The 27,419-nt window shown below is 44.3% G+C and overlaps 2 protein-coding genes across 4 annotated transcripts in view; both read right to left on the bottom strand.

Moving 5' to 3' along the window:
- Positions 1-1,646: 1,646 nt before the first annotated feature.
- On the bottom strand, positions 1,647-19,601 carry CXHXorf38 (chromosome X CXorf38 homolog). 2 transcript variants are annotated; one of them, XM_032330692.1, is made up of 7 exons: positions 19,334-19,600; positions 19,048-19,182; positions 12,978-13,097; positions 10,580-10,729; positions 10,106-10,285; positions 4,488-4,670; positions 1,647-2,991 (listed from the first exon to the last, which is right to left on the bottom strand). In XM_032330692.1, exons 1-6 carry the CDS (start codon positions 19,547-19,549, stop codon positions 4,509-4,511), a joined length of 963 nt encoding a protein of 320 aa, XP_032186583.1. In that variant the 5' UTR covers positions 19,550-19,600; the 3' UTR covers positions 1,647-2,991; positions 4,488-4,508. The 2 variants fall into 2 exon arrangements, with proteins under 2 accessions (XP_032186583.1, XP_032186584.1); XM_032330693.1 differs by lacking the exon at positions 19,048-19,182 and having other exon boundaries at positions 19,334-19,601.
- A 2,032-nt stretch (positions 19,602-21,633) lies between these two features.
- MED14 (mediator complex subunit 14) overlaps positions 21,634-27,419 on the bottom strand; it is a 72,264-nt gene continuing 66,478 nt past the window's right edge. For both annotated transcript variants that reach the window (XM_032329518.1, XM_032329517.1), the window contains 3 exons: positions 26,970-27,095; positions 26,374-26,566; positions 21,634-23,815 (listed from right to left, as the gene is read on the bottom strand). In XM_032329518.1, the coding sequence (XP_032185409.1) occupies positions 23,742-23,815; positions 26,374-26,566; positions 26,970-27,095 (393 nt within the window). In that variant the 3' untranslated portion in view covers positions 21,634-23,741. The remainder of the gene's footprint in view (positions 23,816-26,373; positions 26,567-26,969; positions 27,096-27,419) is intronic.

Raw genomic sequence — 27,419 nt, forward strand, 5'->3', positions numbered from 1 at the left:
CCCTCTGTTTGCTGCCTGCCTACTTGTGCGCTCTGTCAAATAAATAAATAGTCTTTAAAAAAAAAAAAAAAAAGATTTCAAATGCAAAGGAGGGCCCCTGGGTGGCGCAGTAGGTTAAGCATCTGACTCTTAGTTTGGGCTCAAGCTGTGATCTCAGGGTCTTGAGATCAAATCCCTCATCTCACACATAGTCTTCTATGTCGTCATCTGGGAAGTAACATACCATCACTCAGCTGTTTCCTATTGGCCACGTGAACCAACCCCAGTACGTTGTGGGAGGAAAATACAAGGGTGGGAATACTGGGAGGCAGGGATCTTTTGTGGGGGGGAGCGTCTGGGAGGCTGGCTACCACATATGGTTCTGAAATTAAATTTCTCATGCCTTTCTGAAACTCAGTATAAAGTAATAAAGCATGTCAGGTCATCACTCACCTTCCCCCAAAAGATGTCACAAAATGCTCAGTTTACAGTTGTGTGGTCATTACTAACATGCATATATCATGGAGCATGGGTTTGAGAAGTGGGAAAGAAGTCTCTGGAAGATAGTATTTTCATATTTATATAGTTCAGACTATATAATGTAGTAATAAAAACTAGTTCTTAAAGTTTCGAAATGAGTCATAACCTTTTATCAAAATTTTTATTAAAACTTGAAAGGAATTTTTCCCTTTACTACGTGAGTAGAAATTCATATATTTTTAGATCTGTCTTACAACATGTATTTTGTAATTTGAGTATATTTCAATCAAAGGCAGGTAGGTTTCTAATTAACCTGGTAAGGGAAAAGTAGGTAATAATCCCTACTGATAATTTCCTATTATTCTACATTTATAATTTAGAGGGCAAAATGATTAGAGAAAAAAATCCAAAAGATTCCAATGCCTCCAACTCTAAGGCAATGTTCCACTTACAGGATCTAATTTGTAGTATGCCCACCCAAGAGGCCTAACCCTTTGTTGCCTAGGATATTCATGTTTAAAGCCATATAAGTGATTAATACTTTAATAAAAATGAGGCTTTCAAATCATTAGGGTAACAATCACTTATAATCTCCCCAAACTATCAAATACAGTCCTTTCTGGCCTTCACAATTTAACCTGTCTACAGATCTCTTCTGCTACTTTATGAAGCCAATAACATTTTGAATTGGCAGAGCTATTTTTCCAGAAGTTTTTGTTACTGACACACTTCTGTTATTACCTAGAATTCGTGTTTTATACTGAGCTTAATAAGTAACGTCCTTCTCCTTGGGTCCTCTGAGTTCCCTGGAAAAGCACAGGCTAAAATCCGAAGAATTGCCTTACCTTTGCAACCATAATGTCAAAACTCTTTCTCCTCTAATTCTTTCCACCTACTGTGTCACAGGGAGAGGAGGAGAGAGTAAATCATATTGCTGGTTGGAAACCAGGCCCTTGGAGACGAAACAGCCCTGTGTGAAAGGGAGACCACCTCCTGGGCTTCTCCGGATGCTACCGCCTCCCCAGGACCCCTAGAGGTGGAGCTGACCCCCGCAAAAATGGGAGGCTACAACCTATTCCAGGGAATTTGACACATGAGTCTTATAGTTTGAATTTATATTGTTCATGTCTCTTGATTATCTTGAAATGAACAGACTGTAATTAAGAACTTTCAAAATACCAGGAGCACATGTTTGTTGAACAAATTTTATATGGGACAATGCCACAAACAGAATAGCCACATTTCTTCTAACCACCCCCCTCGACCTCAATTCCTCTCCCATCAGTAACACAGCAAAGGAGCCTGGGACAGGCATACAACTTTCCCGACCTTTTACTGAAAAAGACAAGAGTTACAGTATACCATGCAATGCTGAACGTTCTGCTTCTGTTCCGTGTGTGTTAGAGATCCTTCTGTATCCCTCCACTGCAGCATGACGACATTCTTCTTTACAACCACAGAGTGCTCTGTGGCTTGGATGCGCTGGGATTTCACCAGTCATCTCTTGATGCCAGGCTCCCGGTGCCACTGTAAGCAACCCCCGTGTGTGCATCATGGGCCACGTGCCCAGATTCGTAGAGGAGAGGCCCACAGGCTGACATCCCTGTGCACGCTCCATTTACTTTAAAGCCCTCTCTGGACATGTCTTCCCTTTCTTCGATTTCAATGTAGTTAAATGTTGCCAGTATAACGTTTTCTGCACAGTATCTTTCATTTATCAGAGCAGACAATAAATCCAAGACGATGGCACATATAACATTGTCCATACCTTATACATCCTCACATCTGGCATCCTCTTCAGTGCCCAGATGTGGCGGACACTTGATAAATGTTTGAGAGAGAAGGAAAAGCTAACTGGACACAAGGGATATGAGACGAAAGTGTTCATAACCCTAAGTTACTAAAGTTTGAAAGCAGGTCTTAACTTGGTTAGTGAATCAAGATTTAATTGGATCCTACCTTCCAGATGTACCTTACATCTAGAAGCTGGGAAATGTCTCAGCAATTTTCTTAATCTGAGCATGGTTGCGAGAACAATGAAGATTCTTACTTTACTATGGAAGTTTTTTTAAAGAAATTGTGTGAAATGAACGGACAAAGAAAATGTACAATTCAAGACCCGTCAGTTAGGAACATCTGCCTTCATGCAGGGTTTACAGCATTTTATACATGCATTTTAATGTAAAAATATGCCAAATATACCCCCACCCTCTGCTCATTGTCTACAGAGCACATGCTTGATGGGCAGCCGAGCAAGCGAACGATGGCTTCCTTTGGGCTTGGAGTGGAAACACTTCCTCCAAGGAGTGCGGCAGGTGGCAATTCTGTCCCTGAAGGTCCAGAAGTGACCTGGCCCGGTTAAGTACTGCTGGCTTTGAAAAGGAGCAGATGGAGGGGAGGGAGGCTGATCCCATGGACCACTGCATATGACTGGACAGTGGTTTTGCAGTTGAGGAAACAAACAGGACAAAGTCAGAAGTGGAGAACTCTTGGGGTAAAGCAACAGATGAAGTTACAGATGAGTTTATCAATCTGTGGAAAGAAAATGATGTCTCTGAATTTCTGTTAAGAATGGTGATATTTCATCCTTAAATCTCATAACAAAGGACAAGGCTTAGTTAATAGTATGACACACATTCATGTGTAAGAATAAATTGTTGGTGGATCCTTCAGTCAACAAGTATTTGTGAAGCATACGAGGGCTAGGCCCTGTGCTTGGCACTGAGAATATATAGAACTGACCAGAAAGGGCCATGATGGCCACGGGAGGTGACTTTTCCCAGGAGTGTAATACACAAGCCAGCAACTGCAGAGCTTTCCCCGACGTCCCCATCTGTGATGCTGGCTTGGGCCCTCTGCCTGCTTTGGTCAGTCAAGTCACTGTGTTCTCCAGTCCCCCGCGACCAGCCTGGGCCCACCTCCTCACCCTACCGGCCTGGCCTATCAGAAACGGGGACCAATAATTCTGTACTAACCAGAAAAGGCTAGGAAATGGCCTTTCCAGAGATTTGTTTTCTTGCCTTCTTCCAAAAAGGAAGGATTCATACCTCAACATTTATATCACAGCCCCCCCGCCCCCCGCTGTCCCCTGCTGCCGCTTGGGCATCCTCCTAAAAGAGACTTTCAGGAATGGGTGTGGGGACAGGGCTTGGGTGCCATTGGGTAGAGCACTCAGTGTGACCCTTCACGCAGGCCTGAACCACAGACTTTACTGTGTGAAGCAGTTTAAAGTTTAGGACCAGAAAAGAATCTTATCTTCTGAATGGAAAACAAAAACAAAAACAAAAAACCACCCTCCCCCCAAAACCCAATGCCCCAAACCCCAAAACCCCAAAATCAAAACAAACAAATAAAACAAGAAAAACCCTGGATGACAGCAAGTTTTGGCACAGCAGCATCTAACATTTTCTGGGCGGTTACAGATAACACAACACCAAGCTTATGAATATTAAAAAAAATATTCCCAAAGAGTCAAAGAAGCCTAGGACAAACCAACAAAAATTCCTTTTCTGTCTGGGCCAGGGTACTCTGATAAGTGTTTCCTTTTGCACAGAAAAGAAAAGCTGAGATTGAAGCCATGCTGACATTCACATAACAGGCCTGATTTCTATCAGAGGGCAATCTAAAACAATAGAAAATATTTAATTTCCTTTATTTGAAAGGAAAACCATGAAACATTGGAGACAGTCATTTTAACAAATTTTTCTTATGGAAATGAACAAGTTGTTAAAAGCTAGGTATCACTGGCATTGTTTTAGAGCTGACAGTCTTTTTGATTAAGTCAGAAAGTTGATTTACTTAAGACTAGACCAGTGACTCCAGGTATATTGGACTAAACAAAGCTGACAGGGACATTATGTTGAATTACTTCACAGATGTGAGAACCACCAATTAGAGCACAGAGCTCAGTGTCCTTTCTTTCAAATAATAAGGACACGGGGAAACTTCAGGTTAGACCAAATTGTGTGTTCATCACCGCCTTACATAACAGAACAGGCATCAGGGTGATGAGGTTATTTTGTCCTTACCGTCACATGCAGGAAATCACCTCAGGCCTTCCCTTCAGGTGTCTGGGCCCCAGGTTCCTTGGAATCTGGAGTTTGGTGCTGTAGATGGAGGCTGTCTAGCTTCTGCAGATCTCCTATAAGACCACTTCTAAGATCCTTATTGTTTCTCAGAAATTCTTTTACCACTTGCAATCGGTTTAAGATCTGCAAGAGGAAATCATATGATGTACGGCTTAGATCATTTAATAGCAGGCTTGTAATTCAGATGGAAAACTTACTAGGTCCGAGACTGGCTCCTTTTCACGTGTCCGCCAATAGTTGGTTCTGGGGCCACACAAGGGGTTGTTTGTTTGTCTCCTCAATTTTTTTTGCTTTTTAAAGGCTAATATCCAAAATAGATGAGGAACTCGTACAACCCAATAGCCAAAAACCTCCAAATAATCCAATTAAAAATAGACAAAGGACCTAAAGAGACATTTTTCCAAAGAAGATGTATTATTGGCCAACAGGTACATGAAAAGGTGCTTGACATCGCTCCTCATCAGGGAAACATAAATCAAAACCATGATGAGGGGACACCTGCGAGGCTCAGTCGTTAAGTGTCTGCCTTCGGCTCAGGTCATGATTCCCAGGGTCCTGGGATTGAGCCCCGCATCAGGCTCCTTGTTCAGTGGGGAGCCTACTCCTCCTTCTCTCATTCCTCCTGCTTGTGTTCCCTCTCTCTCTGTGTCTAATAAATAAATGAAATCTTCAAAAAGGATAAAGAAAAACAACCACAATGTGATCTCACCACATGCCTGTTAGAATGGCCGTCACCGAAAAGACAAGAGATAACCAACATTGGAGAGGAGGTAGAGAAAAGGGAACCCTTGTGAACTATTGGTGGAATGTAAATTAGTGCAGCCAGTGTGGCAAACAGTATGGAAGCGCCTCAAAAAATTAAAAATAGAGCTACCCCATGATCCAGCACTTCCACTTCTGGGAAGATATCTGAAGGAAACAGAAACACCATGTCGAAGAGATGATGTGCACCCCTGAATGCATAAGCAGCATTATTTACAACAGCTAAGACATGGAAACAACCTAAGTACCCACTGAGAGATGAATGGGTAACAAAGATGTGGTATATATATACAATGGGATATTACTCGGCCATAAAAAGAAGGAAATTCCACCATTTGTGGTAACATGTAGGTCGGGTCATCACGTCGTATACCCTAAACTTACGCAATGCTGCATGTCAATTACATCTCAATAAAAATGGAAAAAATTTTGTAAATTCTTTTTTGCTTTAAAACCTCCTACATTTGTAGGAAAGGCCTATATAGCTACCCCATCTCTATATGTGTATATACACACATTTGCATATATATATATATATATACATGTAAAAATAAAATAAGGGGCGTGTGGGTGGCTTATTTAGTTGGGCAGTCAACGCTTGATTTTGGCTCTGGTCATGATCTCAGGGTTGTGGGACAGAGCCCCGTGACAGGCTCTGTGCTCAGAGTGGGGTCCGCTTGAGGTTCTCTCCCTTTCTCTCCCTCTGCCCCTCCTCCCACTCACGCATGCTCTTTTACTCTCAAATAAATAAAATCTTTTAAAAAATAAAATAAAATGAAGCCCTTTCGTTTGGAATTTGTACCTGCACATTTATTACTATTACATATATGTATACTTATTACTATTAAATATTTATAAAATATACATGTTTGAATAGTAATAAATATACAGGTACAAAATTCAAAATGAACACATTGGAACAAGGTAAAAAGTCAGTTTGACACAGTCAAAACAAACTTTTTAAATTAAGAATGGGGAAGGCTTATGCACGTTTATAGGTAAAGGGAGAAGAGGAAATAGAGGTAGAAAAACAGAAAGTCTGGAAAAATTAAGGAATATAGTCAGACAGACTTGGATTGTGAAGCCCAGCTTTACCACTTAACCAGCTTTGTGACTCTGGGCCAGACACCTGATCTCTCTGAGCTTCCTTGCACGTATGCAAATGGAGGACGATGATACCAACGCTACCTAGGATTCTTAAAAGGACTAGAAATAATCTACTTCAAACGCTTAGTGTCGCGTCAGGTATATCCTTTCCTTTCTATGGTCATTCCACAAATATTTATCCAGATCCAGTCGACTGCGTGCTATGCACTGCTCCAGGCAAAAGATGCTTAGCACCTCCATTCCTCCAAACTCTTGGGCTTGTCTTGCACGTGTCTCTGTGCCCCTTCTCACCACCCCACGTGGGCTCTGAAGCCAGTATGGGCAACAGCCTCCTCCCAGCTCTCCCCACTCCTGGCCGCCCCGGGCTCAAGAGGGAAAGACTCTGCCCTTCCAATGGCTAACAAGCCACCCACACTTGCTTCTTCCACCTTCCCTTCTTTACCCCTGCCTAAAGGCCCTTCCTCCAGGTGTGCACCTGCCTAGTCCTCCACAAGCATCCCCCCAACCAGAACACAACCTGCCCCTCAGCCCCAGGGGCCCCAGCCGATTGGGCTAAGTCCTGATCGCCCAGACTGTGTTCCACATAGTACTTCTAATGCTTAGAAGCAGCACATACATACAACGTTGACTGTTTACTGCCTCCTCCTACCAGGGTCTTTGTTTTGTTCACTGACACACACCAAGCTTCCAGAACAGGGCCTGGCACACGGGAGGCACATGGTCTGTAACTATTTCTGAAATGTCATAAATGAAGGGTCATTTCCATCCTACCCCCCCACCCCCCCCCCCCGCTCAAGGCTCCCCAGGGATCTCTGTGGAGATGCCCCCCCTCCCCGATTTTAAGAAATCGCTAATGATTTTAAAGAATGCGCAAATTCCTTACATGTTTCTCAGCCGCCTACTGCACTTGCCATGCTTTTGCTGAATGGCTAAACTTGCTGGACCCTAATAGAGCCCTGAGGGCTGGCAGAGCACGATGGAGGGGTCTTGGGTGGTGGCCAGAGGCTGCTGCGGATGGGCCCATGGTGGGCACACAGCACACGTGTCCCAAGGGGCCTAAGCAGCTGCTGCTCCCACTTGGCTTTGGAGTGAAATGAATCTCGCAGGCACAGAGAGTGGATTTTAAAGGGAACCCCTTTTTAGAATGCTAGACATCATGGAGGTTCGTCAACTCAACAGAACGGGATGGAGGTGATGAGCTCTGTCTGCTCTGCAGTCCCTGGCACCCCCAGGCTCCGTGATGCCCTGCCTGGAAACCGTCACAGTAAATTACCACCATGAACCTTTTTTCTCAAGTTGGCTTTCCAAAGTTAGCCATGCTGTTTTCATGAACACTAGAAACAGGTCTTGTGAAACAGTCACCAAAAAAGCCCGTGGTCCTACTATAACCATGGTGTTTCTAAATTCCTGGATGCCTGGTTTTTCATCTTTTAGCATCTCAAATGAGAAGGCACCTTACTGCTGATAGTGTCTTACAATAAACTGGCAGTGGTTTTTTTCGATTGTTTGTTTCTTTCTTAGAACTGGATTCATGCTGTCTTACAGTTGATGGCACTTGCAATTCAATGGAATCTGGTTTATCAAATCCTCTGACTGTGGAGACTAACCCTAAAGTACACGGATGCCAATATATGGTACCGAACCTTCCAGAAGAGAGCAGTTACATAGGCTATGGAAAGCCAACTTTCAACTTCTTCAAGATAATAGGCCACTCAATCCAAACTTACATTTTGATCAATTGAAATAACAAGAGGGATGCCATAGTCTACTGAACAGAAAGCATGAGAAATGAGAATTTATCAGTGCTATCTAGAGACTCTGGGGACCCAGAGGACAAACCCACTCACCTCAATTTCCTGTTCGTGAAACAAAGATAATGAGGGTCAGAATTTACAGTAGCTAGCTCCTCAGAGATAGGGGAGCTGCAGGGCTGCAATGCAGAAAGGCATAGAACCAGGCAGCGAGACCCAGGCCTGCCCTCACTTGCCAGCCGTCTGGCCTGGCATCTGTCAGCGCCTGTCCTTGCGGTTGCTGCCTCCTGTGGAAAACAGGGGGATCTGGGCCCTGCCAGGTTCCCTGCCAGCTCTGAACTTACACAGACTCCTGGCTTGAGTGCGCCACTACGGACGCATTTTGTTGTTCGTTACACAAACAGAAAAAAAGAACTACGGCTCCCTCAAGAGAGAAGACGGAGTTATTGATGCCTCTGGGGCCTTAAGCCTGATGGTCCCCCCTCCCCCACCAGGTTGTCTCCTGTTCCCTGAGGCTTCTAACAGAAGCCGCAGAAACAAAACTGGGGCTGGTTCTAACCATGTTTTAAAATAAAGTCAGATAAAACACATGGATTTAGAGAACAGAAGATGTAACCATCTTTTTCATTTCTGTACATGCCTATGGTGTGCTCGGGTGGGAGCATCCAAAAACCAGTGGTTTTCAATCCCTCTACTAAAGGAACTCACCAAGTTGAATGAATGAAGCATCTAGGTCAAGATCAAAATGGTTAATAGAGGCCTATGGGGCAGTGAGGAGCAAGGCTTAATAAATGAAACACACACTTTGTATTAAATGCACACTCTGTCTTTAAAGAGGTAAGCAGCAAAACTCCTTTCCTTGACAGGTAGAATGGAGAGGTAAAATGATTTGTCTAAGATCTCCTGGTGATTTAGAACTCCAATCTAGCAAGTACTGGAATATGTCTGAACTTTCCTAGTACAATTCTACTACTGTTCACTTTTTTGGTACCTTGCGTGTAACAAAGGGGATTCATTTGTCCTGTATTCCCTAGCAGGACTTAAGACCATCATCAGCTTGCCATGTCCTAAGCTGGAAACCTTGCCGATCCTTTAACTTCTCCTTCCCCATCTTCTTCCAGCCCCATGCCACACTCCAAGTAATCTAAGCAGCCACTAAGAGCCATCAGCTCTGCCCAAGTAATGCCTCCAGAATCTGGCCCCTCTGCTGCCCCTCTAGTTTTTTCCCATTCTCACACGGCTGTGACAGCCCCCTGCTAGCCTCCTGCCTGCAACTACCGTGAGTTAACTTTCTACAAGCCACAGCAGATCTATCCGATTTACTCGTTCTTGCTTAAAGACACCTGTTGGCTCCCCGCTGCTTTTTGGGAACAAGGCCCAAGCCCCTTGAACAGCAGAGCAAGCCTTTCAAAATATGGCTCCAAGCTCACCTGACTGCCCTCGCTTTGGACCGTCCCTCCTACGCCTGCCTTGTCACCACTCATGCCCCACTGTTCTTGTAGACATCTGCCAGTGCTGCCGGCTCCTTCGGCCAGCAGCACCCTTCTGCTCTTGCCAGTCTGCCACACTCTTGTGTGATTCTGCTAGTTCCAGCTCAACGGCACCTTCTTGGCAAAGTCTTTTTCTTGTAACCATCCCCTGACCTGCTGAGAACGCCTGGAGCCTTTTGTTCAGAACCCTGCTGTATCCCTTACCGCATTGGTCCACTCTGTGCACACACTGGGCACTCGACTGTTGGCTGACCGAGTGAAAATATTTGTGGCGAAGTAATATTGGTCTGTGCCAAAAGCATACTCATTTCCGGAAGCGATCTGACTTCTAAATCAGAAACATAGCTGGAAGTCTGCCAAAAGGAGAGACTTTTCCTCCTCGGTGCCTTTCTTTGTATTGTTTACTCACACCGAGCGGATGATACTTTTTTTTTTTTTTTTTTTTTACCTCTTCAGGCAAGACGTCTTGTTCTTGTGCTTGAAGATAGATCTCTTGAAGTTTTTCCTTTAGTAATTCCATCTCTATTTCGTTGACTTGACTCTCACTCAGATAAACTCCTGTTTCGTATTCACACCCATCTCGCTGATCTTCGTCAGGAATGTGAACAGCCCAGTCAGATGTCAGCAGCTGTTGGATTACCGAACAGATGTGTGAATGATGGAATGGAAAAGATGCTCCACTGGGTTGCTCAAAGAACTTCTAACTAAACATCTTTGACTGGATCCACTTCAGCAATACCCTGTGACCAGAGATAAGCTTCTCAAGCCCAGCACAATTCTGGATTTCGTATCAGCATCTCTCCCCCTGCTCACATTCTATAATGTCATTTAAATCTAAGAAACTCTAAATTCTAAATGAGAGACTGCAGTTGCCTTTTCCCCCTTAATTCTTTAGGACAAAACTATTAAATCTGATTTTTACCTGTTCTATTCTGGTGTATGTTGCCACAATCTCTGGAATATTCTTGAATTCATTCAGGAAATTTTGGATCTTCATCTGAAAATCTCGAAGCCAAAGAGAAGACACTTTCATCTCTGAAGAATGCATGATTTCGTTACGACACTTAATCACCTACCGAAAGGCCAAAAAAAAAAAAAGGATAGAAGTTTTCAAAGTCAAATGACAGAGTAAATGGAGATTTTGTAGTTCCGAAGTAAAATTACAGGGCTGCCTGGGTAAGCCCAGTTAAATGTTTGGCTTCAGCTCAGGTCATGATCCCAGGGTCCAGGGATGAAGTGCCACATTGGGCTCCCTGCTTAGCAGGGAGCCTGCTTCTCCTTCTCCCTTTGCCCCTCCCCGGGCTTGTGCTCAACTCTTGTTCTCTCTCTCAAATAAATAAATAAATAAAATCTTTATTTTTTAAAATCATTTTAAAAAAGATTTTATTTATTTATTTGACAGAGAGAGAAATCACAAGTAGGCAGAGAGGCTGGCAGAGGGAGAGGGGAAAGCAGGCTCCCCGCTGAGCAGAGAGCCCGATGCGGGTCTCGAGCCCAGGACTCTGAGATCATGACCTGAGCAGAAGGAAGAGGTCCAACCCACTGAGCCATCCATGTGCCCAATAAATAAATTCTTTAAAAAGGGGGGGGGCGCCTGGGTAGATCACTGAGTTAAAGCCTCTGCCTTGAGACCCTGCCTCATGATCTCAGGGTCCTGGGATGGAGCCCCGAATCAGGCTCTCTGCTCAGCAGGGAGCCTACTTCCCCCTCTTTCTCTGCCTACTTGTGATCTCTGTCTGTCAAATAAATAAATAAAATCTTAAAAAAAAAAAAAGCTATGTCACATAACATATGTCAAGTGGAATAAAAGAAAAGAAAAGAAAAGAAAAATGATAGGAAGGCTTTGTTAATTACAAAATCCACAAGTGAGGCCTGTAGGTGCTACGAGGGCTTGAGGGGATGTTCAACCACCTGCTACCTAGGAGTCATTGGAATCAGAAATACAAAGAAGCCTACAACTACAATTAGCTCTTGAAATCTTGTGACTGGCTGGTTATCTCTTACACAATCCTCAAATCTCTTAACTTAAAACCACCTGCCAAAGAGCAAGAATATTGGTTTCTGGCTCTGGGTACACCCAAAGGCTGAAGCAGACAATGCGAAAATCTTGTAAATATTGTTGGAACTCCAGGAAGCTGGGTCAAGGGGTTAAATATATATCATGGAGCTTGAACTCACAACCCCAAGATCAAGAGCTGAGCTGAAAGCAAGAGTCAGAAGCTTAACCAACTGAGCCACCCAGGCACCCCATGTTTCATTTATTAATATATAATTCACACAAAGTCTTCCACATTCTTAGTTAAAAGATACAAAGGGGTCAACCTGGTACTGTGACAGTTTTTGCCTCTGCTGAGAGCATGCAAGATTCTCAGTCCTTTCCACTGCTGGCATGCCAGCAAAATACACATGCATTTTCTCTGCATATTATATATCATCCAGGTATGCTATATATGCTTTTTGATGACCCTTAAAGAAATAATGTGCAAGAGCTGTTCTCTGGTGTAACAGAGAAAGTCTAAATCCCCCAGAGAGGGGCTCCTGGGTGGCTCAGTGGGTTAAGCCGCTGCCTTCGGCTCAGGTCATGATCTCAGGGTCCTGGGATCGAGTCCCGTATCGGGCTCTCTGCTCAGCGGGGAGCCTGCTTCCATCTCTCTCTCTCTCTGCCTGCCTCTCAGTGTACTTGTAATTTCTCTCTGTCAAATAAATAAATAAAATCTTAAAAAAAAAATAAAAAAAAATAAAAAAAAAATAAATCCCCCAGAGAAAGTCTAAATCCATCGTGATCTCTTCTGACATTGTCCATTAGTGTTTATGCTTCCTTCAGTCCCGTGTGCCTTGGTCTTGCAACTATAGCCAAAGAAATTCAGAAGGGCAGGATTCAAATGTTGGCATATGATGGACAGGGTGGTGCACTGCTCTTCTATTTTTTTTTTTTTTTAAATATGGAATACTTTGCTTCTGTTTATGGCAGACCACGGAAGAGAAATCTGTGGTTTATCTATTTTGGCAGCAAACAGTATAAGATCAAGGTCCTGGGAAACCTCAGTGAGGGAGAACTAAGGGGTCCGTCTCCTACCTGCATTTGCATAGGGCTTCTCGGACATAGAGAAGGCGCATGCGCCGTGAACCCCGCTAGCCCACTTTGCGACGCCAACCTTGAACCAAAGCCTAACATTCCTTGCACACCGCTGTTTCGGGGAGAGCCTGTGTGCTGTGTGTGCATGGCTGCTTTGGCACCACAGGGTGCGTCTCTCAGCTGGTCTTCACAGTACCCACCCGACCGATTCTCACTGTGTGGTTTTAAATCTGCCGGCTCTTACCTCGGTGACTTTCTTTCGATCAACCGTGAAGTGATCGCAGGAGTTGATGAGACTTAAAAGAGCAACCGCATCACATTCCTCGGGGCCGGTTTTGTCTGCCAGTCCTCGGGGCATGAAAGCCTACAGTAGGGGAGGCACAAGGGACACCTGAGTCTCCTCCAACCCTAAGAGCTAGCGGGGACAGGTGTCATTTGCCCGCTTCCCAAACGATGACCGAAATTCTTACTGAGGTTTCGAGGTTGAGCCTCGTGAGTCCAAAACGCAAGTTCGGGAACCAGTGTCAGAGCTAAGCCTTGGCCAAGGGCGGTAGCCAAAGGGCTGCTCTGCCTGTCCCTCTGCTATACGGAAATATTTTAAACACTGGACAGAACGGTTTCCTGTCCTTTCCTAATGGTATATAAGCAGGCTACATGGGTAGGAGGCACTGAAGTTTCAGTGGCTGAGTTGTGGAGAACATTTGAAATTTAAAAATAAGTTACTCCCAAGTGGGCACTTTAGGCGCCTGGGTGACTCAGTTGGTTAAGTGTCTGCCTTCGACTCAGGTCAGGATCCCAGAGTCCCGGGATTGAGTCCCCCAGATCGGGCTCCCTGCTCAGTGGGGAATCTGCTTCTCCTTCTCCCACTGCCCTTTCCCCTGCTCGTACTCTCTCTCAAATAAATAAATAAAATCTTTAAAAAAAAATAAAGATGACTTGAGCAAGTTCATACGGTAGCATAAAGTTAAGAGCCTGGGCTTGGCAGTGTGACACAGCTGGATTCAAATCCCAGGTCTGCCACTTGCCAACTAAGTGACCCTGGGCAAGTTACTTACCCTCAGATTCCTCATCAGTAAGTAGAGGATAAGTGTCTGAAGCTGCCTCGAAGGGCATTGCGAGAATTAAATGAGTTAATGCAGGGGAAGCACTTGCGCAGTGCCTGGCACGTGCTAAACCAACAGGCAATTACCGTGTTGATGATGCAAGGCGAGCATGACCTCCCCAGAAGTTACAGACGGAATCCTAGGGTTTGAGATGCTCGATATACCAGAAGGGCCTTGTTCTGGCATGATCTTGCCTTTTGTGGGATTTTAGGGCATGGACCCCAGAGTGGTGTCACTGCAAGTCTTGGGTATGTTTCTTTCCTGAAAAGTCCCAACTTTACACCTGAGTGCAACCACTTCGCCAAGCTCAGAAGCTCACCAGTACATTCCTGCCAAAGGACTAGAAAAGATGACAGATGCCAGACTGCTTGCAGTAAGAACTCTAAATAAGGAGACCTGCTCCCTTGAAAAGAAATCCATCGCAGCAGGCAAGCAACAGCATTGCTCCCTACAGTACTGCTTATAATGGGATTCCAACACGGGCTTGTGGTCGGGGGCCCACACATGCCAAGGAGAGTCAGGGCTACATTCCTCACCGTGCTGGAATCCTCCGCTGGAACCTCCCATAATTAAGAACTCTGTAGGGGGGGGCGCCTGGGTGGCTCAGTGGGTTAAGCCGCTGCCTTCGGCTCAGGTCATGATCTCAAGGTCCTGGGATCGAGTCCTGCATCGGGCTCTCTGCTCAGCAGGGAGCCTGCTTCCCTCTCTCTCTCTCTGCCTGCCTCTCCATCTACTTGTGATCTCTCTCTGTCAAATAAATAAAATCCTTAAAAAAAAAAGAAAAAAAAAAAGAACTCTGTAGGGACGCCTGGGTGGCTCAGTCAGTTAAGCATCTGCCTTCGGCTCAGGTCATGATCTCAGGGCTCTGGGATCAAGCCCCGCGTTGGGCTCTCTGCTCAGCATGAAGCCTGCTTCTCCCTCTCCCTCTGCCCCCTCTTGCTCTCTTGAACGCTCTCTCAAATAAGTAAGTAAAATCTTAAAAAAAAACAAACTTTGTATGCCCTCTATGACCCATATCCGAAGGTACAGTAGCCAGTAACATCACTCTTTCCACATCTTAACAGCCACTGACATGCTGAACCTCTGAAAGTTTATGATGCGTGCTATGATTTATTTTTTAAAGATTTTATTTATCTCTTTATTTATTTAGAGGGAGCATACCAGCAGGGGGAGAGGCAGAGGGAGAGAGAATCCCAAGCAGACTCTGCGCTGAGCACAGAGCCTGACGCGGGGTTTGAGCCCATGACTGGAAGATAATGACCTGAGCTGAAATCAAGAGTCAGAGGCCCAACCTACTGAGCCACCCAGGCGCTTGGGGATGCTATGATGTTAACACAGAAGGTAACTCGTGTATCAGAGCCAAACTAGGGCAAAAAAATTGAAGGAAAAAAATTTTTTTTTACCTCCTCTCCTGCTGGGAGGATGGTCCCCAAGTTAGAGCGGATCTTAGGTGCCTCAAAGCCAGGCATAATTTTTCTTCTCCATGACACGGTATGTCCTGCCTGACATTTTCTCACCAACATAGACCTGTCTTTTCTACATTCATGTTTTTTATTCTCATCATTATTCCCTTTCTTCCAAATTAGAAGCTGACAGGGGGGCTCTGCTGTCTCTGGGCCACCGAAAGGAGTTTCTTAAAATGGTATCACGTGCCATTTTGTATGTGTTCTGTATGTCAAATGCACAGTGGTGGGAAATGCGTGGTCCTCCCTCCCCCACCCCTCCCCGGCATTTTCAGTGAGTAGGAGAGGAGGTTGCAGAATCCAGCAGGGGCTGGATCACGCCGGGCTTCACTGGCCCTGGAAAGGAGTTTGCAGTTTATTCTAAGGACGTCAGGAAGCCATCCAGGGGTTTTAGGCAAGGGAAGAAAGTGATCTGATTCCCTCTCTTGAAGACCACACATTCTGCTGTGGGGAGAAGTACCCAGAGCAGCAGCAGAGGCGGCCAGGTGGGGGGCTGCAGCCAGCAGCCAGGCAGGAGGCAAAGAGAAGGAACTAGCTTGCAGGTATAAACAAGGGGGCAGTGACAACGACAGAGGGAGGGTGGTAGCAGGTCGTGGCTGCTGGGGCCTGGCCACGGGGTTGGGGGTTAGAGATGAATCCTGCTTGAGGAGTAAATTCAAAGTGCCCAGGAGGGAGTATGGCGAGGGGTGGAGCATGCTGCTGGACAGGGACACCTGGAGCTCAGAAGAGAGGGCAGGGCTGGGGAGACAAATCGGGGGGCCATCAGCATGAGTACAGTATTGAACGGTGAACTCCACGGGCCGGGGCAGTATCGCCAGAAGAAGGGGACAGAAGAGGCCTGAGAAAGGCGGGTTGGGGATGGGAAGGAGGCTGAGGAGGAGCCAGGGAGCTAGGAGGAAACCCGTGGGAGACAGTGACGTCACCAAGTGATGAGTGCTTCAAGAAGCAGGGCCAGTTGTGCCAAATGCCTGAGAGGAGAGAAAGATGAGGCTGGAGAACTGAAGGTCAAACGTGCCCGACAAGGCAGATGCAGAGGGCTGGTAGGGCCAGGGGCCAGGCTGGAATGGCTTAAAGAGTCACGGGCAGCTGAGGAATAGAGCGCAGGCACAAAGCCCTTTCTAAGAAGCTCCACTGGGTATGCTTACCGGAGGCAAATACGGAAATGCGGGGAGAGAGCTGGAGGGAATGGCTCAAGGGAAGCTTTTCTTTTTAAATTTTGTTTTCCAAATATTTATTCAAGTGTTTTTTTAAACAGCTTTATTTATTTTTTTATATCAAAGTACTCCCTCCTTGAGAGAGAGAGACACTTTTCTTTCTTTCTTTCTTTCTTTTTTTTAAGATTTTATTTATTTGACAGAGATCACAAGTAGGCAGAGAAGCAGGCGTGTGTGGGGGGGGGAGCAGGCTCCCTGCTGAGCAGAGACCCCCCCCCCCCAATTCGGGGCTTGATCCCAGGACCCTGGGATCATGACCTGAGCCAAAAGCAGAGGCTTTAACCCACTGAGCCACCCAGGTGCCCCTAAACAGCTTTATTGAGATATAATGCACATATCATATAATTCACACCTTTGAAGCACATAAGTTTTTTTGTTTTTGTTTTTTTAAAGATTGTATTTATTTATTTGACAGACAGAGACCACAAGCAGGCAGAGAAGCAGGCAGAGAGAGAGGAGGAAGCAGGCTCCCGGCCGAGCAGACAGCCTGATTCAGGGCTCGATCCCAGGACCCCAGGATCATGACCTGAGCCGAAGGCAGAGGCTTTACCAACTGAGCCACCCAGGTGCCCTCCTCCAGGGAGAGGGAGATAGAATCCCAGGCAGACTCTCCAGTGAGCTTGTAGCCCAATGCAGGGCTCCATCCCAGCACCCTGAGATCACCACCTGAGCCAAAATCAAGAGTCAGATGCCCAACCGACTGAGCCACCCAGGCACCCCAGTTCATCACTTTTTATGGCTAAATGACATTTCATTGTATGGACAGGCCACAGTTTGCTCATCCATTCATCAACTGATGGACATTTGTGTGGTTTCCACCTCTGGCTGTTATGTTATGAATAGTGCTGCTGTGAACACTCATGCCCAGGTTCTTGTGTGGATGTGCATTTTCATCTCATTGCGTACAAACCTAGAAGTGGTACTGCTAGGTCATATAGTAACCCTGTGTTTAATCCTGTGTTTTTTAAAAAAAATTAAATAAACAGAGGTAACATTAAAGCTATCTGTAGGGTGGTGGGAATAAGCTGGGAGGTAGACAGAATGGATACCTGAGGTCTGAAAGTCCATAGGCAGGTGGGAGCGGATATGGCCCGATGTACAAGTGAAGGGCCAAAGTGGTGAGAAGAGAGATGCCCTTCCTCCTTTGTGCCAGAAGGAAGATGATGGTGCACATGGAGGTAGGTTCGCAGGTCTGGTAAAAAGATGAGGAAGCACAAATCTGGGGGCATCCATCAACTCTTAAGAAAAATTGCACAAAGTCAGTAGCTGGCAGTGAGAGTGGAGGAATGGGAGCTTGGTGAGGGAAAGGCAGCAACAACTGTCGGCAGGAACAGGAGCCCTATACAGAGCCATGGCCAGACCACGGGAGCTCATGATCAAGAACTAAAAGTGAAACCATTCTGCTCCCTTGTGAGATTCTCCCCCTGAGCACAAGTAGATGATGGTGTCATCGGGACTGCTGTTGGGCCATGCAAGTTCAGAGGAAGGAGAATAAAAGGAGGAATAAAAGGACTAGAAGGTCTGTTAGTGACAGCAACAAAAAGGGGCATGAGCAGGTCACACGGGCTTCAAGAGGACTCCAAGGGTATGAAAGCAGCAACAAAGACCAAATAGGTGAGGGACAGTCACAGTGAAGAGCAGAATTTTAAGTTTCTCTTTTCTAAGTAAAAGTAAAAGTTGGCAATTCTGTGGTGTGTCAACAACAAAAAAAATTGGGAAGAGGGTGTAAATGTGGTGGGTTTACGGGTTCAGGATAGCCATGAGTCTGTGGCCACTGATCAAGTCCAACTTCCTCATTTTTGAGGTTAGGGAACAGAGCCTGGCGTAAGGACAGGCAACAGCAGCAGAGCAGGGACTCTGATCCCTGCTTCACAGGCACTAAGTCTGTGCCTGTGGATAATCAGCACATAGAGGGACTACAAAAGTTAATTTGTGTTAGGGGCTGACTTTGCCCTGCCCCATCCCACTCCTTACTGGGCTTCTGGAAAACATTAAAAAAAAAAAAAATCCCCAATTGGCCCAACTGGCAAGTCACAGAGCCAAGCTCTAAGTCCTCTCTCTGGCTGCCCACTCCACCCAACCTCCCCAAGGTTTTATTCCTTACCTGGCCACTTAAAGTCCATTCTATTTCAGCCCTAACTTCCCTTGGCTTCCTCTGCCATCCTGATGGCACCATACAGACAAAATGAGCTACTCAGGGAGCCTACACTCAAAAACGCCTTACTGTCTCTCCCTCTGGACCTGTGTTCAGGATGCTTGCTCTACATCTTGCCTCAGCGTCTCATGCTGAAATCTTTCCTATAGCTGCCCAAGCAGGGGTGGCAAACTTAAATGTCTTGTTACCAGAAAGGTAGAAGGAAGCTTCTACTTCGCTAAGCTAGATCGGATCCTGTACAGCAGCTCTGAACTGCTTGGACACTAAATCCTAGATCAAACACCCATTCCTCTATCTTTGCATTTGTTTATGGGGCTCCGGGCTCCAGGTGACCGGCTACCTGGTGGCTCACCTCCTACCCTCTCAAGCAGGTGCTTACCTTGGCCACCTCCCAGGCGTCGACGGGCCAGCGGCCCGGCCGGCAGTTTCCCCAGTGGACGTCTCCATTCCTGTTGGTGTGGTGTTTCAAAATCTCCCGTTTCCACTCTGCGCAAACCTGACACTGAGGCTGAAACTACAGGGGGCGGCGGTGAGAAGGGGCCCATGAGGGAGGGGCGGCGTCTTGGGCAAGTGAGCCGGGGCGTTGCGGTCTGCCCTGCCCCAGGAAAGGCTCGGGACCCTACGCTCGGGGACCGGGACGGGGGCCAGGGGGGCCAGGGGCTCACCTGGCGGGCGCGCGGGCTACACCGAGAGCCGCTGCGGCAGGCGGCGCGGGGGCCCAGGCTGGGGGCTGCGGCGAGCAGGCCGCGGTGGAAGGCAAGCACCTCGCGGGAGACGAAGCCCTGTAGGCAGCCGCGCAGCAGCAGCAGGCAGTGGCCCGCCTTCACCCAGTTCTTGTACTCCGCGCAGTTGAGACGCGCGGCCAGTTCAGCCAGCACCATTTCCCGTCGGGGCCCGGGGGCGAGGGGCGGTGCGGGCGGCAGTGCGCAGGCGCGGAAGCCTGGGCGGTGCCGCCGCCGGGGCTCCGCCCAGAGCCCGCCCACACGTGCAGGGCGAAGGAGCCAGAGCTCGCGCGGTGCCCAGGATCCCGGGGCGGAGCCTTATGTCTTAAAGGGTAGGCCTGCTCCATCCCCGTGTTAGGTGACAGCAGATGTGTGATGCTTGCCTAAAGAGCTTGTACCCGAAACTCTTACGCCCTCGTCTGTTCCCCCAAACCGAGACTGCCAGTCCCCGATTCGACTACCTCTCCTAATGTCTGTGCTCTTTTATTGTAGAAATACAGAAGATGCTCAAGGCACACTTTTTGAATTACATATGTTCCTTGCATTCTACAAGTCTATAGTTTATTTAGTTCCTAAGCCCAATAGATTGGCTGTATCAAGTAAGGGCATTAGTTCAGTGTGACTGCTGGCTACCTGCATCACGCATCTACCCTGCGTCTGCTGTGTCAAGGTGACACAAAGCTCAAAAACATTAGCCACTGGACCATCTAGCAGAAGCAAACAAGATGCACATCCCCTAGATTCTGTGGAGGGCAGCTGCACCACCCAGAGCCGGATAAGGGCTTCTTCCACTATGGTCCTGAAGCATCCAGCTTGGATGATTATTTAATACTCTTGGTTATAATTAGTGCTTTTTACATAAGGCACTCTTAGTTAACTTCCAAATAAGTGCCATGAGGATCAGATCTTGAGCTTGGAAGAGTGTTAAAACTTTCCCCTGACTTCGTGGTTAAGAGCAAAGTGGCACCAGTATGTAGGAGCCCTAGCTCTGAATTTCAACTGCCCCTTTTCAACTGTTTGATCTTAAGTAAACTTAATTTTAATCTCAGCAAATTACTTCATTTCTCTGGGGCTCAGTTTACTCATCTGTAAAAGGAGGATATTAATACCTACCCCACTGAGTTGTTGTGAGGATTAAATACACATTGAAATACTTAGGACAGTGCCTGGCAATAGAAAGCTCTCAGTAACTATTAGCTATTATTTTACATGGATCTAAACGTGCCCTTCCATCAATCAGTCATATTTCTGGGCAAGGTATTTGAACACATCACTGGCCACTTGGAAGTGGAGACAATATATAGAAAATTGTGAGATCTGGTCTCCTGGGGTTGTGCAGTACAATGCTCGTTGGCCTCAGCTTTTTTCTTAATAACCTCAATACTAAATCCACCCTAGGTAAATTTCAATTCATTTCCTTAGACATAAGACTGTCCACTCCCATCAAACCAAATGAAAGAGGAAATTTCCCAAGAAATAATGAAAGATGCATTAACATTTTTCCTTTCTGTCCTTTAAATTTCCTGGTAAGTTCTCTTAAAATTTTCTGTATATTGATTTTTATATCAAGAACTTGGATTAATAAATATTTAAGTAAAACATAATAGGTAGTTCTTTGAGGGGAAAATCATGAAAGAAACTTTTTTACATAGAAACTGGTTTCTGAATTTAGAGTAGCAAAATTATACTTCTTGAAGTTATCAAATTAATCATGGTCCACAGAATGACTAACAAACGGTTAGTATCCTGTGGCTGAATGAGTTCCTGTATTAACTGCAATAGTTATTAATGGTATTTAAATTTAAATCATGTGTATTTTAGTTTCAGCTTGCACTAGCTCAGATTTAACTTTTATACATAAGGTTCGGCCCCTGTAATTAGTAACTTGATATGTTCTGTTGAATTTTTTGCTTTCTTCCTCTCTAACTCTGAAAGTACTTCTATACATTCTGAAACAGCATTTCAGCAAATGAAAAAAAGAAGCTGGCAAATCAGGACCAATTTCTTCTTTCCAGATCAAAATAATGCTAAGCCAGACTACAGTCCAAAATGTCTCCATGCTAATTAACTAGAGAGAGTTGGTAGTTCTCTGAAACTTGTATAAATTTTATTACCGAAATTACTAAAATTACACTGAAAACACCTTCAAAGTTAAGACCCCAACTACCTATCAGAAAAAAAATTACTATGGGCATCCAGTCCCTTTGATTGAACCTGGGTAACAAAAGAGGCAAAAGACATGGTTTATGCTGAAACCTAAGATTTGAATGCTAGTGTTTTCAAGCTTTAATAAAGTATATTTCAATTCCAAGTACCAAACATATCAAAATTCATATTCATGGGTTTATTCTTACGCATCGAAAGCAAATTCTGCTCACTGAATCCTATTTTGATTTGCACGAGGCATTCAGAGACGAGTTATAATCAGGAAAAAAGTGTCCACTGAATGCATCGTGTTTAAAAAATACAATTAACGTTTCAAAACCACACTTAAAAAGAATACCTGAAAAGTTTACTCTTTTCATAAAATTTGAGACAATATTATCCTGCTGATAAAAATACATTTCTTGTATATACATGTAGATTTCTACATGAAAGAAAGGATTCAGCTCCCAACAGAAAAGGGCTGACCCTTGATAAAGACATGTTAGATTGCCAAACTGATGTGATTCCCATTTTAAGGAGAACTGAAAACCGAAGGATAAAAGGTAAGTTAAAGGAAGGATAAAGTCCAGTCACCTGTTCCTAAACGGGGTAGAGCTGGGCGAGAAGCAGGGAATAAAGGTAGAAATAAGACAACGAAGAAAGGCAAAGAAGGCCTGCACTCTGACCAGAAGTGAATGGAGAATCAAGCGAAGTTGAGAACAGATACAACATAGCTGCAGTGAGATGCCTGAAATTAGAATTTGGTAGTTGATAGTTAACAGAAGCTCAAATCATCTTAAAGTGGAATTAGAGTGTCTACAATTTACTGGAGAGCCAATATTCCTGTGACCAAATAACTCAGTACAGTATTATCACATAAAAAACTTTCCCAAATAACATTAGGTCATCAGAAGACCTTTGCTTCTCTTCTAATCACATTCTTTGAAGCTTAAAAAAGTCCCTGACTCCCGGGAGAGACAGCACGGTGCTCCAAAAAGAAACTCTGCTGAGATGTGTCAGTACCAGAAACTCCACTTGACCCTGGACGGGCACCGAATCTTGGATTCTTCAAAGTGAGGGCACTGTAACCAGGTTTCTTCCAAGCGAAACACTTTACCATTTTGTTGACAATGAATTAAGTTAGGATTGTTTAGAACAACCCCAAGCGTAGTGGGGAAGGCAAGGGCGGAGAAGTTAAGCAAGATAAAGAAATGTCACAGAAATTTCATGCAAGGGTAGAACACTCAAGTTCTAGGTTTCCTAATTCATGCTGTATGCAGAAGTATCCTGTAAACTAAATTTGCCTAACAGAAAAGTTTCCGTATCTTCAATGGATGAGAATGATTGCAGTATGAGATCCTTGATCAATACGAACTACCGCTGTCTCTTCTCAAAGACGGGTTCACCTTGTTTTTTACTTGAATCCTACACTAAAAGACAACTACAGTGCTACATGTTCACCACAAATCAAGTTAGGAATGTCTGAAGAAAATAAATTAATCTTGAAACAAAGAAGATGTTCTTGGTCAAATTTCAGACATATCATTAGAAATTAATTATTGGCTCCACCAGGTGAAAGATGAAGGGAGGCCAGGAGAAGTCTATAGAGCTGATATACACACAAGTGAGTGTCACTGTTCGTTTTGTTTTGTTTTTTTTTTTTTTTTAAACCTAGTTTTATTAAATATTGCTTCCTTGGGATGTGTTTATAACAACTCCCAGAACATTTTCATGTAAGGACTCAAAGCGGGCATATTAAAATACAGCTTCAATATAAAGTTTATCACAGTTTTACAGTATTCAAAAATGACAGACCTGCCTTAAAAAACAAAACGAAAACCAAAAAAAGGACTATTACACCCAAAACATAAGAAAACAATTAAATAAACAAGTTTGGCATTTCCATAACTTTATAGTATAAAACAGAATATTAAATCTATTACTGGCAAGCGGACACCGATGTTTTACCTAGCTTGAAATGTGTCCCATTTAAACATACTATACAAGTTCACTATACAAAAAAGATTGATGGTCTTTTTGATGAAAGAAGTGCACCCTGAAAATTTTTGCCAGTTTAGAATATTTAGCTCTTAAAGTCAAAAAAGTCCTTTTTTAAACTGAAGGCTAAATTCTTTTTTTTTTTTTTTTTTTTTTTTTTTGCTGTTTTGTCTCATTGTCAGCCTTCCTGGTTTAAAAACAATAGTGTCTATGGACGCCCACCAGGGGGCAGTGTAAGATTAGCCATTAAATCACGAACAGCTGCAAATATTGTGCATTCACCTGCAACAGAGAAAAATGGTCATTAGCTATTCGCAATACAGGAAAGATGCTGTCAACACACTGGTGGGGGTAGGGATAATTAAATCTAAAATCAGCAAGAACTTCAAGGGTCAAAATAAAAGACTAAAGTTTAACTGCACAGGCTACAGGGGATTGAGCTTCGGTGTTATGATACTTGGTTCTGGTTTTATTTTTCTTCTCAGGAAATTCTGGGCAAGTCCACGTTAGGTTTGAATTTAAGGAGAAATGCCTTGAGTTTCTCCACTGAAACACTGGAGCATTGGATAAGCCTTTAAAATTGGGTTTCGATGCTACTGAGAGTTTGTTTATGCATTCTGAATCTAATGAAAAGACTGAATTTAGATTTATGTATCAGTTACAACAGCAACGATGTCCTTCTAATGTTGCTTTAAAGGCCAGGTAAAAATGCCTATGATCGCACTGTCCAACAGAACTTTCTGTGCTGATGGAAATACTCCGTATGTGCACTGTGGCTCCTGAGTACCTGTCATGTAGCTAGTTTGCCTGAGGAACTGAATTTTAAATTTTAGTTAATTTTAACTAGCTTGAATTTAAATAGCCACATGTGGCCAGTGACAGTTATATTGGGCAGTGCAGTTATATGACACATTTTGGATTTTTCTCAAACGTAAAGGAAATGATCAACTTCTGGAGTTCAACATTTATATCAGTTAATGAAAAGAGAGTGATTCTTAAAGGCACTTCACTGGAAGGGGAGGAAGTAACAGGTACGGGGGGCGGGGAGGGGGCGCTGAAGTATATGGCACACGGACAATCCAAAAACAAGACTTGTTGAGGGTGGGCAAGTGGGGGGAGGCTAAGGACTCATCCTTTTAATTTCCCCTTTGCTCAAAGAAACCAGAGACCCTGCCTCGTACTCCTTCTGAACATTACATAGACTTAAATATAATAAACCTAAACCAGCTATAAATAATATTAACCAAAAGCTGGGTCCCTTTCCTGGCACATGGCCTAATGCTACAGTGACAGAACGGGAGGCCTCAATGGAAGAATGGCCTTCTGGCAAAGGGTGGGACGTGCAGTGACCCTGTGCAAGTTACTGCAAGCTTTCCTCCAACTGGTACAGAGAAAAAAATGAAACCCCAGGTTTGCTCAATCTAAGGTAGACATAAAAAAAAAAAAAAAAAAAAGACTGAAAAAGTAAAGAAAAACACTCCCCAAATATCCCAACAATTTCTCAAATAAAAGGAAAAGTTATATCCTTCTTTTTCCTTTTTCAAAAACACATTTTCATTATTGATAGGTAGAAAAATGTGTCTGATCCCAAGAGGATCAAAACATTCTTTCCTTTTAATTGTAAATTCCACAAGACATAGTAATGATAATCATCTGCTTGTGAAGAAATGGTCTTATCATCAAAGTTCTACTGGACTGCTACTTTGAAAATTCTTTTAACTTTAAACTTTGTTTCTGAAGGACCTATTTGTAGCTGAAAGAAGAGATAAGTCAAAGGATGAAAGCAGAAAATTTTAAGAAGTGGAAGAAGTCTTACAGCAAAGGAAGCATACCCTTCTCTACTGCCCAGTGCATTCCTTGTAAACTCTATGTGAGTGAAAACTTGCCTACGTATATACAATATGGAGAAATAAATAGCGAAAAACAATTTCTCCCGTGATTCCTGTTTCTAGTAAAATTTTAACACTGTGGTACCTAAAAAATGTTTCAGAGAACAACTTTCCCTCATTTAAAAATGTAATTCTGTTATCATACATCCTAAGCAGAAAGCTAGAGGGCTTCCTTAATAGTAGAAATAAGCAAATTTTAATTGAAATTTAATTTCCTTAAAATTAGCAACAAGCAAAATGGAAGAAAAGTGCTCTTTTTGTGACCATTCACCACTGCTAGGAGTTGTGTGTTCCGTGTAGGCTACCACAGTGTGGAAGGGACCTGGTTTACCTGCCAGAAACATCCAGGATTCCTCGAAAATGTTGTCTGAGAGCTTCATTGTGCACTTGGTGAAAAGGTTCACTTGCACCCGCCTGACACTTATTAAGAAGCCCAAAAAGCAGTGATGCCATTTGTATCAGCTTTTATTCTTCACAAAACATTTAGAAGATACAGAACTTTGAATGATAATATTCTATTAATGATCGAACCATGAAATATGAGAAACCGACATGCATTTCAACTGGTGATGTACAGAGTGGCAGGTATCGATGGTAGGGCAGGAATTCACAGCCATGAAAAAGTCTATCGTCCTAACCTACAGTTCTGTGGCAATGTGTGCTAGAAATACAAGCTTCTGGCATTAGCAACTGGGTCAGTCCCAATAGTAAATCACTAACAAAAATGAGGTCCAGGCAGCAGAGACATGGACAAAAATGAAGAACCAGTGAGAAAGGAAGAAAGCGACAGGCAGACATTAAGAGGGCCACAGCAATCAGCGCTCTATTACTAGGATTGGCGGGGGTGGGTGGGGGAGGTGGGTAAGGTGGGAGCAGAGGAAAGATGGAGGAATCTCTCAAAAGAACTTTTATAACATATATGCAATAAAATATCATCTACTGGTCAAGTACCTTGTCGTGGTGGGTTCATCTCTGCAAACCTCTTCAGAATGTTGCTGACCATCATGGGAGCAGCAACAGAAGAGTTCTGCTGTCTGGGAATGTCTGCCTGTTGGGTTGTACCTGAAGCCATGTCATAAATGATTGGAACTATAATACTAACAGGTTCTTGGGGAGGGACCGACGTTTTCTGAGTTAGTTGAAGCTGAAGACACACAACACATACAAAAAGAATAAAAACGTAGTAAGAAAATAAAACATTTGCCTCCATTTATCAAAGGTATTATTTACTCTATCAGATTAAGATACCTCAGACATAAGAAAACTAGAGATGACAAGAAAAGTGACAAACGATTGAATATTATGGTTAAGATGCAACCGTGCCACACAATTATCTAGTTCAATATGTTTCTGTTATTATTGGAAGAATCGGGAGTACATCACATCTAAGCTGACAATTAAGGAGTCTGAGCCTGTGTTCACAGCGACAGTTAACTCAAGTAATCCCAGAGTTGTTCTATTATCCTCGCCTGGCTTTTTCCTGAGGGGCTCTGCACGTGTGCACGCATGTACACACACACACTCACACACAATCGGATAGTACTTACAAAAAATAGCATTTTGGATTTCAGCACCACAGCAGGCGTCCCAGGGGGTGCAATGGGCGGTGCGCTGGGAGGGATCGTCAGGCAAAACTGGACGTTCCATTTTAGCTGTGTTGCCTGGTCAGGAAACTGTTTTTGAAATCATGATAAAGTCATATGAACATTTAAAATTACACTCTAGTATAGGAGTCTGAAAGGTCAGGATCTTATTTTATACAATCTATTATTAACAGAACATAAAATGACAGCCTGCATTATTTCAAAGAAAATGCATACGTGACGTTCCTACATGCAAAGTCAACTCCACACCTGTGTGACGTGTTCCCCTTTCCTTCCCTCCCGCTCCTTTAATTCCCAAGGCCTACAGATTCTGCTTCCTTGGTGTCTCTGTCATCCGTTCCCACCTCTCTACTTTGACAGATGCAGCCAAGCTCCAGGACTGGTGATTTCTCT

The sequence above is a fragment of the Mustela erminea genome, chromosome X (assembly GCF_009829155.1).
Source record: "Mustela erminea isolate mMusErm1 chromosome X, mMusErm1.Pri, whole genome shotgun sequence".
NCBI classification, from domain to species: Eukaryota; Metazoa; Chordata; class Mammalia; order Carnivora; family Mustelidae; genus Mustela; species Mustela erminea.

Bases quoted from the DNA above. Each gene is read 5' to 3' on its own strand.
- CXHXorf38 (XM_032330692.1), bottom strand. From the start codon at position 19,549: ATGGTGCTGGCTGAACTGGCCGCGCGTCTCAACTGCGCGGAGTACAAG. The intron at 13,098-19,047 runs GTAAGCACCTGC...CCCCTACTGTAG, and splicing joins ACGCCTGGGAGGTGGCCAAG to GCTTTCATGCCCCGAGGACT. The intron at 10,286-10,579 runs GTAAAAATCAGA...GTAATCCAACAG, and splicing joins CATACACCAGAATAGAACAG to CTGCTGACATCTGACTGGGC.